This window comes from Molossus molossus, unplaced genomic scaffold (genome assembly GCF_014108415.1).
Source record: "Molossus molossus isolate mMolMol1 unplaced genomic scaffold, mMolMol1.p scaffold_m16_p_5, whole genome shotgun sequence".
In the NCBI taxonomy this organism is placed as follows: Eukaryota; Metazoa; Chordata; class Mammalia; order Chiroptera; family Molossidae; genus Molossus; species Molossus molossus.
The window spans coordinates 55,864,123-55,877,306 of NW_023425388.1; the positions used below are offsets into that span (position 1 = coordinate 55,864,123).

General features: G+C 35.9%; 1 protein-coding gene across 2 annotated transcripts in view; it reads right to left on the reverse strand.

Moving 5' to 3' along the window:
* The window catches only part of FGF12 (fibroblast growth factor 12), a 509,997-nt gene that overhangs the window by 161,697 nt on the left and 335,116 nt on the right, over positions 1–13,184 (reverse strand). For both annotated transcript variants that reach the window (XM_036243114.1, XM_036243113.1), the window contains exon 3: positions 11,939–12,042. In XM_036243114.1, the coding sequence (XP_036099007.1) occupies positions 11,939–12,042 (104 nt within the window). The remainder of the gene's footprint in view (positions 1–11,938; positions 12,043–13,184) is intronic.

Consider the following 13,184-nt stretch of genomic DNA (forward strand, 5'->3'; position numbering starts at 1 on the left):
TCCTCAGTGCTATAGCCAAAAATTAACCTAAAGTGAAAAAGAAATGTTATAAAATTCAAGGAAACCATGAGTATATGAAAGAAAAAAATTATGTAAATGACATAAACTGAACATTAACAATCTAATTGCTGAACAATAGTTATGATTTGGCCTGTGACTTCTCTCTATTCAGGTACCATTAACTTCAACATTCTATGATTAATTTGGCATTAATGGCTAAGGTGTTCTGTCTCACTTTCTCTCTTGCTGTCCTTCAATGTTAGACTTTTTTAGAGATATCACTTGTCCCAAGAAGGAGTTCTGCATATACCTCAAATTCCAGAACATTCCATGAAGAAGTAAGTTGATGAGGAAATTCAAATTCCAAAGTAAGTATTTTGTACCCCATCCTAGACATGTTTTAAAAATCTACTATTTATTTATGTAGTTATTTATTTTTAAGATCTGGTTTATTCAAATTAGAATACAAATGAAGTTCACACGTTGCATTTGGTTTACATAAGCCTTTCTTTACATTTTTTAAGTTTTTTTTAAGTTCAGTTCACAAAGATACTTTTTAAAAATTTAGTAAATGTTATCACTTTGTATTTTATTTTTATTGTTGAAAGTATTACAGATGCCCCCCACCCCATTGACCCCCTCCTCTCTGCTCTTTATTTTTAACATGGAGTGGCAATCTTTCACCGAGAGATAAACTGTGATGACCAGTGGTTTCACAGGAAAATGCCCAGGCCAATCTTTTCTCCTATCCCACCTCTCTTTTTGAAGCCCTATTTAGTTCAAAAAGGAAAACATGTCAACATCAATATCCTAAAACTACAACACAGTATCAGCCTTAATGCAGAGAAGTATGAACAATATAAGTTCTCGACCAAACTTCCCATATTTTAACAGGACAGTCAGAGCCTATTCAAAGTTGAACCGATTAAATGAACTAGAAAGTGTGTAGAGTCACGATCAGGAAAATTATTACAAAAAACCATTAAGACCTGATAGCCAATGAAATACCACTGAAATTAAAATGCATAAAATGCATCCATCAGCAGAATCAAGAAGATTTGAACAGATATCTTTGCATGGGAATTGCAGTTTTCAGTGCTATGGGTGATACTGATCTACGTTAGACACGATCCCTAACTTCAAGGACCTTGCATTTGACAGGATAGATAGGGCATAAAAACAAATAAATCTAACAGAAGGAAGAAATAAAATACACAGATAAATATCTTATCAAAGTACAAAATGTGAAGGTTACTTTTGGCTGCAGAAAGAGAAAAATTGGGTCTTCAGTGATGGGAAATTTTGGACATCTGTGATAGTGGGGAGGCAAAAGGAATTAGAGGTATAAAATAAAAAGTACTTTCTCCTATTGTCCGCCTTGTGTGTATAAAATATCTTTTTCTTATGACTCTCCATATTGATCTCTTTTCTTCTTCCTCAGAAACCCCTTCCATGTTTCTCAATAATTTTTTACTCGGTTTTTCTATATAAAGTCCCTATCCTCTTGCAATCTTGACATTTTCTACTCTTGCTGAAGCACCAGGCTTAGGTATAGAATTCCAAATGGTCAAAAGGATATGAATCAATCAAGTAGTCTCTCATTCTTGTTGATACTGTTGCTTTAATGAAAGCCATCACAAACAAGGGGACAGACTGCCCTGGTTTTGAAGAATCATGCTTGGGACATGACATTGTAACAGCGTAGCCTGGCACATCCTTAATTGCAACAGCAAATAGAATAAGCAATGTTGATAAAAGAGAACTCTAAGTTCTCTAAGTTCTTTTTCTTGACTTACCTCACCTATATAGGATGAACTCATTTTTGTCACTTAACCTCTCTGTTTCCCAGGTGTCACTTCTGGCATTCAGTAATAATTATAATATCAGACATATTGCAAAGCCAAATGAAACCATGTGAAACTTCAGGGAATAACTGAGAAACACTCCATGATGGAAATATTTTCTTATAAATAAGGCCAAGGGCAGCATAGTATTATTAAAATCTCACAGAAGTTAACATCTACATTAACTTTTGGGTCTATTACTCAGGAGGATGGCCTTATTTAAGTCAACAACCTTTCTATGCCTTAGTTTTTCATCAGTATTTAGTAGTTAATTCCTGTCCTTCTTCACAGAGTGTCTGTGAAAATTAAGTACGAATCTAAAATCCATTTAGAAACAATAAAAAATAAACTATATTATTTGCACCAGCACTATAGCTAGTCTTATGATACCTTACAATATTACATATGCATCAGAATATAAATTGATTTTAAAAAGTCACTGATTTAGTTTCAAGTATAATTGGAACGAGTCAGGACAGTGTTAAACAATAAAAATTCATGTTCATATTATTTGGCCTTTGTTTATTCATCAGTTGAAATAAAAAATCATTAGTTTATAAGCTATCTAATTCAAATTTTAGATATCATTGATACAAAGCTAAGACATTATCAATACAGTTGTTTTAAGTTTATAAAGTAAATAATGATTATAGAAAAATAAACCTTTCGAAAACATTTTAATCATTGTTAATCACTAAAATGTCAGCGATATGTGTGCTAAGTGAATCAAACTATTTATTTAAGAGATCCAATAGTTTTAGCCTAGTTACAAGTCCTAGACATGGTTTAAGCTATTCAAATGGTTTTTTGTTTTGTTTTTTTAGTAAAATTTCCTACATTTAAATATCAAGGTTGCCAAGCTGTCCAAATCATTGAGTTATGTTTTTATTACCCAAATAACGATGTACCATATGTTAGTCTCATGTCTTTCTTTTCTCTCATCATTTCCTTTTCCTAAGCCAAAGTAATAGATGGTAGACAGAGAGAGCCTTCTTAGTCCTCTGGTACTGCTATAACAAAATACCATAAACTGGGTGGCTTAAACAACAGCCATTTATTTCAAATAGTTATGGAGCTTGTAAAGTCAAAAATCAAGGTGCTGTCTGAATTGGTTCTTGGTGAGGATGCTTCCTAGATTGCAGTGGACCATAATCTCACTGTGTGCTCACATGACCTCTTCTTGTGTGTTCTAGTCTCTCTTCCTCTTCTTATAGGGACACTAATCTGATTATGTACTCTGCTCTCAAGACCTCATCTACACCTGATTACCTTCCAAAGGCCTCACCTCCTCGTACCATCACATTAAGAGTTAGGTAGGACACATCAAGTCCACAGGAGGGGGCTGGGACTGGAGGCAGAGTAAGAGCAGGATGTTTGTAGAATATGGCATTCACTGCAATTGGACAGGTACGTATACCCGTAAAAAATTAATCCACACCCAAAAACAGATCTGGCTTCTGAGAAGTAATTTTTATTTGCCTGATGCCATTGGGCTAGGCAGAGAGTAACACTGTGATTCAGGATGAGGACTTCATATCTCACAGTGTCAGCTTACCTGCAGCCTGAAGTCAACCACATGGCCAGTTATTCAATCATGCCTATGTAATGGAGTCCTGGTAAAACCTCTTAACATCAAGGCTCGAGTGAGTTTCCTGATTAGCAATATTTCATGTGTTTTTCACATATTAATACCAGAAGAATAAGAGGGGGAGAGAAAACTCTTACCAAATGAAGAGAAACTAATTACAACTCCTAGAGAAACTTCATTTGGTAAGAGTTCCTCCTCAACTCTTCCTCATGAGCTTCTTCCCTTGGCTGCCTGGATCTGCATCCTTCCCCTACAATAAACCATGATCATGAGTACAGTAACAGTAATACATTTCAGTGGGTTTTGTAAGTCCTTGTAGCAAATTTGTTAACAAATTACTTAACAAATGTTGGAACCCCACCCCACCCCACCCCGCCCCAAACTAGCAGTTGTCAGAAGTGAGGGTGATCTTTGGGACTGTGCTCTCTAACTTTGTAGCTGATCCAAACTCTTCGCTACAGATAATTATGATGTCAGTGAAAACTCTAGGGAGGTAAGAATCTGGTTTATTTAACTCACCTTTGTATGCCCACTGTATGGGGTTGGGCAAATGCAGATTTACAGTTGTGAGTACATGAAATAGCTTATTCTTGTATTATTATTTATTAATTATTGTATTATTTTCCATAGGAACTACTGTAAACCTACTTTTGCCCCACCAGTATAGTGCCTGGTATGTGATAGAGTTGCAATGAATATATGTTGAATGAATTTTAGGTTTAGTAAGATTGACTTTGAGGTCAATCTTATTCATTTATGTTGTGGTTCGTAAGAACACCAGTGTAAACATAGAAAACTATCTACCTATTTATGAAATTTTCTCCATCTATTCTTAGATAAAATTGGCCATTCTTTAAAATTCAACAAGTCTTTATAATGACAACCTTCCTTTACTAGAGAATGTACTTAATGCTGTGAAGTATGTGGCCCAGGTAGAAAGGTGAATATGATATAATTCCTGCCCACAAGAAAACAGAAGCCAACTGCTATGATAGTAAAGAAGTATCATCTAATTCTTACTGATATGGATAATGAAGAGAGGTGACACACTGGTTAACAGTTGAGCTAAGCTACAAGGAAGGTTAAGAATTACATAGGTAAGAACAAAAACAGCAAAAGCAATATGACCATAGTAGCATTAATTTTATCCTTTATATATTTTATTACACATATGACTCCATACAAGTATCTGACATATTTTATCAAAAAATTTTAACAAGGTTAAATATAATTTGGTTTTATAATTTTATATCAAACAATGCTTATCTGCAATTTTTATGTATACAAGGCTCAGTTCAAACTACTTCAATATAAAAAGATACCAAACTTTTAGTAAACACTAATTTTAGAGTACATTAATATAGGATGGTAGAAAGAGGAGATTCATTCATGCTCTATTCTCTTTGTATATGATGAAAAGATACCCCCATTTTACTCGGGTGCCTTTAAGCACTGTAATAATTTGAGAACATTTTTTCAAAAGTTATAAACCTCCCCCAAAAGTAAAATATAAAAAGATTTTAAATTTCAAGTCATTTAGAACTGGTTAAATAGTAAAAATTTAAAAACTAAGGGTACTGTCTGAATAACGTAAACTTTGTAGAAAAATCTGTCCCAGTAGATTGTGACACTCAGCTGAATTCCTGAACTACTGAATAAGGTGTTTCAGGGACAGGAATTTCTAACATTAGTGAGCTGCTTTGTTTACGAAAGTGGTGCGCTCTAGAACGTGCACTGACTCAACTTTAAAAATTATTCCATGCCATGGAAGTTATTTTAGACTTCCTTTAAAAAAAAAGGCACAATGAGTATACAAGGAGGCAAAAGATATACACTGAAAAACTATAAAAAAGTGCTGAAAGAAATTAAAGAAGCAAATAAAGGGAAAGGCATCCTGTGTTCATGGAATAGAAAACTTAATATTGTTAAAATATCCATACTATCCAAACTACCTGTAGATTCAAGGTAATCTCTATCAAAATCCCATGGAATTTTTGCAGAAAATAAATTCTAAAATTCACATGGAATCTCAAAGAATCCTGAAGACCAAAGCAATCTTGATAAAAACCAAAGCTGAAGGACTCACACTTCCTTATTTCAATACATATTGCAAACCTACAATAATCAAAAGAGTGTGGTTCTAGCATCAGGTGAGACATACAGATGAAGAAACAGGATAGAGAACTCAGAAATAAATGTGCATGTACATGGTCAAATAGTCTTCAAAAAGGGTACCAACACTACACAATGGAAAAAGAATAATCCCTTCAACAAACGGTGCTGGGAAACCTGGAAATCTATATGCAAAATAAAATAAGTAAGTAAGTTAGATCCTCACCTTATGACATTTATAAAAATTAACTCAAAAGGGGTTAAAAGTCTAAACATAGGACTTGAAATTATAAAACTTCTAGAAGAAAACATAGAAGGAAAACTTCATGATACTGAGTGTGACCGTGACTTCTTGCATATAATACCAAGTGTATACGCAACAAAAGCAAAAACAGACAAATGGGAGACCAGCAGGATTACATCAAACTGAAAAACGTCTGCACAGCAAAGGAAACAATCAACAGAGTGAAAAGGCAATCTCCACAGGATAAGAAAATATTTTCAAATCATATATCTGATAAGTAGTTAACATTCAGAATATATAAAAGAACTCCTACAACTCAATAGCAAGAAAATTAAAAATGAGCAAAATGAACAACTTGAATACATATTTCTCCAGAAAGACATACAAATGGCCAACATGTATAGGAGAGATTGCCCAACATCACCAAACCCAGGGAAATAAAAACCAGAGTGAGATACACTATATAAGTCTGTTAGAATGACCATTATCTAAAAAAAATATAACAAGTGTTCAGAAGGATATGGAGAAATGCAACAGAACTACCACAGAGCAATTCCATTTCCTGTTATATGTCCAAAAGAATTGAAAACAAGATCTCAAAGAGATGTTTGCACATCCACGATTATTTCAGCATGATTCACAAAAGCCAATGTATGAAGATAATCTAAATGTGCATCAATAAATAAATGAATAAAGAAAATGTGGCATATACAAACAATGAAATAGATTCCACCTTCAGAAAGAAGAAAACTCTGGCATGTGCTACAACTGGATCAACCTTGAAGACAGCATGCTAAGTAAAATAAACTAGTCATAAAAAGATCAATAGTGCATAATTCCACTTATTTGAGATATCTAAAGTAGCCAGACTCAGAAACAGAAAGAAGAATGGTGTTTGCCAGAGGCTGAGGGAAAGGGAAAAGGGGAGTTGTGGTTTAATGTGTATAGAGTTTCAGTTTCACAGCATGAAAAAGTTCTAGAGATCTGCTGCATAAATAGCAGTGTGTAAGCAGTTAACACTATTGCAACGCACACATAAAAATGATTAAGATGGTAAATTTTATGGTATGTGTTTTTTATCACAATAAAAAAATGAAAGGGGGGGAGGCATGAGATAAAGTTTTGATGCATCCACTCTGCTCCAAACAGATAGCAATGATGAATAAAATATTAAAAAATATAAGGCCTATATGACATAGCCAGGGTCAAAACTAGTTAAGCACCTGTACAGAATGGAAACACAAAGCACGGAGCAGGTCATAGCTGCAGGACTACTGGGCTCCAGTTCTGAAGGAGGCCCTGTGACCCAGCATTATGCTCTGCTCAGGTCGATGTCAATAAAAGCCCTCTTTGTAGACTATAGGGCCAGAGCCAGGCTACCTGCCGTACTAGGACCTGGAATAGTTTTCCTGCTCCAACTCTTAAATGCTGAAATAAAATATGCTGTTACTACTTTAGTCAAGAGGGAATGATGGACATAGACTCACAATGAAGGAACTACACCAAGCCACACCCTAGCCCACTGCTCCTTCCCGAATCTCAATGTTACCCTAGGAGCCTTGAAATGACTCTTAAAACCTTACTCTAAACTAGGGCCACTGGAGGCTGGATAGAGGCAACCAAAGAATTGCTAGGAAGTGAGGGTAGACCTCAGAAGAAGAGGTAGATCTCTGTAGATCAAGATTTCAAACACATAAAGATTTCATTCTAAATTCTAATACAATCTAAATCTATTTCTAAAAATGGCAGCCAACAAAATCGACAATTGAAACATGAACTTACTACATAAGAAATTAACCTTATGGAAAAGTCAAACAAAGTATTATGAGAACGCTCAGAGAGATAAATGAGTTAATAACTTTTTGTAAAAAGAGCCAGATAGTCAAAACAGGAGGAAATAAATGAAGAGCAGGTAAATATTAAGTGGAAACCATTAGACATCCAAACATAAAAAACGCAGTGAGATTACAAAATAGATGGTGTAAATTTCAGAGTAAATTAATTTGAAACTTTCTATGTAAGTCATTTAAGTATTGTCAGCACAAGAGACTGGAAAACATGAGAAATAAAACATATATGAGTTGAAAGTTTAAATTTTCCAAAATTTAAGAACTACGATTCTGCCCTGGCCGGTTTGGCTCAGTGGTTTGGCTCAGAGTGTCAGCCTGCAGTCCAGAGAGACCCGGGTTCAGTTCCCGCTAGGGGCACGTACCTCGGTTACAGTTTGTCCCAGGCCCTGGTTGGGTCGTGCAGGTGGCAACCACTCGATGTGTCCCTTTCATGTTGATGTTTCTCTCTCTCTCTCTCTCTCTCCCCCACTCTACCTGAACAAAAAATGAAAAAATGTCCTCGGGTGAGGATTAAAAAAAAAAAAAAAGAACTATGATTCTTTTAATTAAAAGAGAATTCTTAATTCCTAACAAGATAAATTAAGACAGACTCACAACTAGACATTATTCCATGAACTTGCAGAATGTGATGTATAAAAAGAAAAATGTCCTTTAAGTTTCCCAGATAGGTTACCTACGGAGCAAATAATATTAAATGGGCAGCAAACTTGTCATGGTTACTTAAACATGCCAGAGTCAATACAAAAATATTGGTCTAGTTCTAACTGCATAGCTATCTGAACTGTAATTCAAGACTGAAAGTGAAAGGAAGGTATTTTCACAGATACCAGGATGAGGTAAATTCGCCATCGAAAAACCCTAACACACAAAACAAAGATTTCCTTTAGAAGAAAACTCAGAGGGGCCAAACTTGATACATACAGACAAAAACACAAACTATATGCAGAGTCATTATTTTAAATATTGGTAAATTTAACTATTAGCTACAGAATAATAACTTACTGTGCATATGATTTTATCTAAAATGTAGAAGGGGGGTGTGCTCACTAAGCAAGAAAACACCCTCCAGTCTATCAGCTACTTAGAAGAGGGATAGAAACACTAAAAATATTTAGCAAACTATAGACTTATGTATGTATGTTAAAAATCAGGATAAATCACTAAAGGAATATAATTATCACCCACCTTACAAAGTAGCAGAAAAATAAAAATACAAAAAAAAAATGTTTCAATAATACAAGGAAATGAAGAAGAATATAGAAGCAAAAAATACATGAGCTACAATGGTCAAACAAATCCAGATGCATCAACAATCTCATTAAATACACATGAATTAAAGTCACCCATTGAAACACAGATTTTCAGAATGAACCTTTAAGGTTTAGCTCTTCACAACCTAAGTCACTCTGTCTGTCCCACTCTCTCCTGTGAGGGGGAAATCACAAGTAACAAGGTAATTCATTCCTGGCTTAAGTATGACTACAAAGCAGGTAAAATGACACTAAATAAATGATACTACTTGTTAATTTCTCTTGAATGCTAAGTTTGTTTCTTTAGCAAATCAGCCCCACACCCCTCTCCCACTCCTTCCCCACCCTGGGCTCCAGCTATGGCCCTTACTGTGGGCCCAACCATACTGTTCACATAAAGTAGAAAATAACTTCAAACCTTCATATATGCCAAAACAGCCAGGAGAGCCTAGGTGAACAGCCTGTGTTTAGCTCACCACAAGGCTCCCTGCTGCCTGAGGCCTCCCCTGCTGAGGCCAACAGCACAGACAGCAGCAGTATGACGTGCCATGAAGCCTTGACACCCAATTCTCTTTCATCTCTGCCTCCCCCAGAATGGCCCCCTTTAGCCCTACAACAAAATCTTCAGACCTATACCCGATTAAAATTCAAAACCAGCATTTACTCCTATTAGTCCTGTCCAGAAAGAGGGTGACTTTGAAAGTAGGAGCCCTAATGATCGATGTCAGTGATGCCATGCTTACAAAGGAAAATCGTTCCCAGTAGCCCTGTGGGATCATAAGCAGGGAAAAGTTCTGTGATTCTTGGCATGAGGCAGATTTCATTTGAGAGAGAGGAAAGCTAAAAATCTAGGTACCCCAAACATATAACTCAGCAACAGCTGACTATTGGCATTTCTAAGGTATTAGCTCCTTTACAAAAAATAAATAAATAAATAAAAAACACCTACAGTAAAATTCTCAGGCAAGAATTTCATAAACCTCTTCCTATGGGCTCAAGGCATGCATCTCTAAAAATGCTGCAGAGTATAAAGTTTAGTCATCTCATATTGAAAACCCAGCCTCCTCCCAGGAACTCTGGGATTGCATCCAACAGGGTGACCCCTTTGCACTTCCACCCTCTACACACACACACACACACACACACACACACAGACACTCTTACACAACTGCCTGCTGTCTATAGTACCACTGCCAGGCTTTCTGTGTTTTCCTTCCTCCCAGACATTTGGAAATAAACTCTGGTCCAAAGAAATAAATTCTACAGTTTTTGTTAAATTACAATCTGACCTACAACCTTTTAAATAAAAATACATAATGGCCATATAAATACAAATGTAATATACTCTGCCTTTAGCTGTTGACCTGATGACTGATTAAATCCTTAAATCCATACTATCCTATAATCATCTCTATGTTTCAGTTTGTAGTAGATTCAAATTATTTTTTTAAGTTTAAGAAACTAGAATTAGCCCTGGCCAGTCTGCAGACCGAAGGGTCATGGGTTTGATTCCTGGTCAAGGGCACATACCTGGGTTGCAGGTTTGATCCCCAGCTCCTGTAGGGGTGGTACAGGAGGCAACCAATCAATGTGTCTCTCTCACATTGATGTTTCTCTCTCTCTCTCTCCCTCCCTCTCTTCCACTCTATCTAGAAAATCAATGGAGAAATACTCTCGGGTACGGATTTAAAAAAATCTGGAATTATTCAAAATAACAATCTGTTATCTTTTCCTTATTTTAATTTTTGCACTTAAAATATAGCTTCACAATAACTAGACATTATGAACTGTTAGAATTATGACACACTAAGAATGAAAGCCCATTGTTATGGCCAAAATTATATTTACCTTTAAGTATTATTTTAAATTGAAACTGTTGAAAAGTGTATATGTACACATCTAGTATATAAATGCATAATTGGATCTAAATATGTTCAAGAGTAAAACAGTGACTTTAAGAATTCTAATATGAATGACAGTTATATTACTAATATCAAGCATAGTACACCAGAGATTCATTTAACTGAATACTGGAAAAGTTCAACAGAAGTTATTCAATAACTAATTTAGAATCTAGCAGACATAGTGAACTTTCTGAATAACCTTGTCTTGTTTACTGAGAACACAGGAAGTAAGATGGGAATCTGCAATCATGATTCTCAAGGATATTTGTTCATGAACTACAAATAGACGGCTCCCTTATCAGAGAATGGAAATTATATATACACAAGATTCAGTGTAGCCACATTCTCTCTCAATGCATAAATTATTATTTGAGACTGAGGCCAGCATCAGATTATCATTAATTACTTTAAAATATGTCAGTGCTGATAATGTAGCCATTTATGTTACCTATTTTTATCAGCTTAATTTAAGAGACATTAGACAACATAATTTTTAAAGGGCCAGAAATGAAGTCAAAGAGAGGAGGTGACTTGCCCAAAGGGATACCTTCAGAGTAACTGAACAGCAAATAAACTCAAATATCCCAGCCTTTAATCCAGAGCTCATTCTACAAATTCACCCTGCCTTCAAAGTGACCAATTACCCCAGGAATCAAATGTATCAGGCACTGCACAGATTTTATTAAATACAACAAAAGCATAATCTATTTTGAAAGTTCTTCCTCCATAATAAGACAGAGAAGACTCCCAGACAAACTGAAGAATCTGGCTTCCTAAACCATTCTCTGTGCTTGAAGAAGAGGTAGCAGGGGAAAGAAAAAATGACTCAACTCTGGTGTTAAACAGAAAGGTAAAATTTAAAAAAAAAATAGGTTATCGTCCAGAAGTGAAAGCCAGATGAAGAGAATTTATATTGCATGAAAAGTAACTAGCTCTTTCTCAACAGGACACACTCTTTAGCATTCTAAATGATAAAGTCTTCATAATAAGCCCGACACACTGGGTCAGAAAATATAAAATTACATCAACTGCCATTTTTTTTCTTGAAATAATGGAACAATGGTTACTCCAATGCCAGTTCTCTCTCACACACACACACACACACACACACACACACACACACACACACACACACGGTGGACTTACTGAGCTGTAGAGATAGCCTTCACCATTCATGGCCACATAGAGGCTGGCCTTCACCCCTTGGATGGCCACCACACGCAGGCCCACGGGAATTAGATTGAAGAGGGCTAGAGGGGAAAAGAGACAGAGGAAAGGATCAGTGACCTTGAGAATAAGTCATCTTATTTGTTAAGACTCTTTTGAGAATTAAAAACTATGAACTAAAATTGATAGGAAGAGGCAGGGAGAGAGAGAATGGATGTCTAAGGGTGAGGAGAATTCAACCTTCTTGTCTCTGCACCACCACGATGTGGTTTCAAGTAAATCATGTAAACTCATCTGTAATAAAGGGGTTACATTGGAAGGCTTCTAAGGGCCCCCCCTGGATCTGAGAGTCCAAGATCTCCGTTCCGCAAAAAATGTGTATTCAAACTATGTAACATAAGATGCTTGTTTTTTAACAAATAATTTAAACCAGTATATTTTCAATAGTGGAATGTATTTGTAGTCAGAAATGCTAATAAATTATGATCTTTGTAACATATGCCAGAACTCCTTCCTTTGTTCTTACCACTGTCTTTGTGCTACTGAAATAACTTAGGAAGTACAAGACCTTAAAGTCTAGTTGAGGAGAGAACGCTAAGACATATGGAGTCATCTGATACAGTGTATAATTTATTTCTATAATTAAATGTAATATATGCATTCTATATATATTCTCTATGTTACAGAGTTCAGGAAAATGGAAGGCCTGTGTGGAATGAAGTAGTCAGGAAATTTCTTACACAGCAGATGGGACCTGAGTTGACCCTTAAAGAAAGGGCAGCAGTTGAGTGAGCCAGGGGCACAAGGACACTTGGTGAGGCAGTAAATTAGGTGGTTCTGCAGGGTAATGGGTGTGTACAGGAAGGGACTGGCAGATTGGAGGATGGGAATAAATAACTGAGACTGGCACTTTAACCTTACAGATCTAGACTTTTCTAAATGGGCAACAAGAAGTTGGCTTACAAAAATTCAAGCAGCAAGATTACAAAAATGTGTGAGACTTGCAAACGACACAGTTTATAAATCCACTACTCAGAAGTGGCATGGCTTTGAGCCATTCATTTAACCTCTCTGCTTTAGTTGTCCTGTCTGTAAATGGGCATAATAATCCTCACTGCACAAAACTGATAGAAGAATCAAATGCATAATCATTTCCTTGAAAGTGTTTCATAAACAAAGATGTGGTACCTCTATATGAGTTACTTGTCATTAATATTTTTCTGTG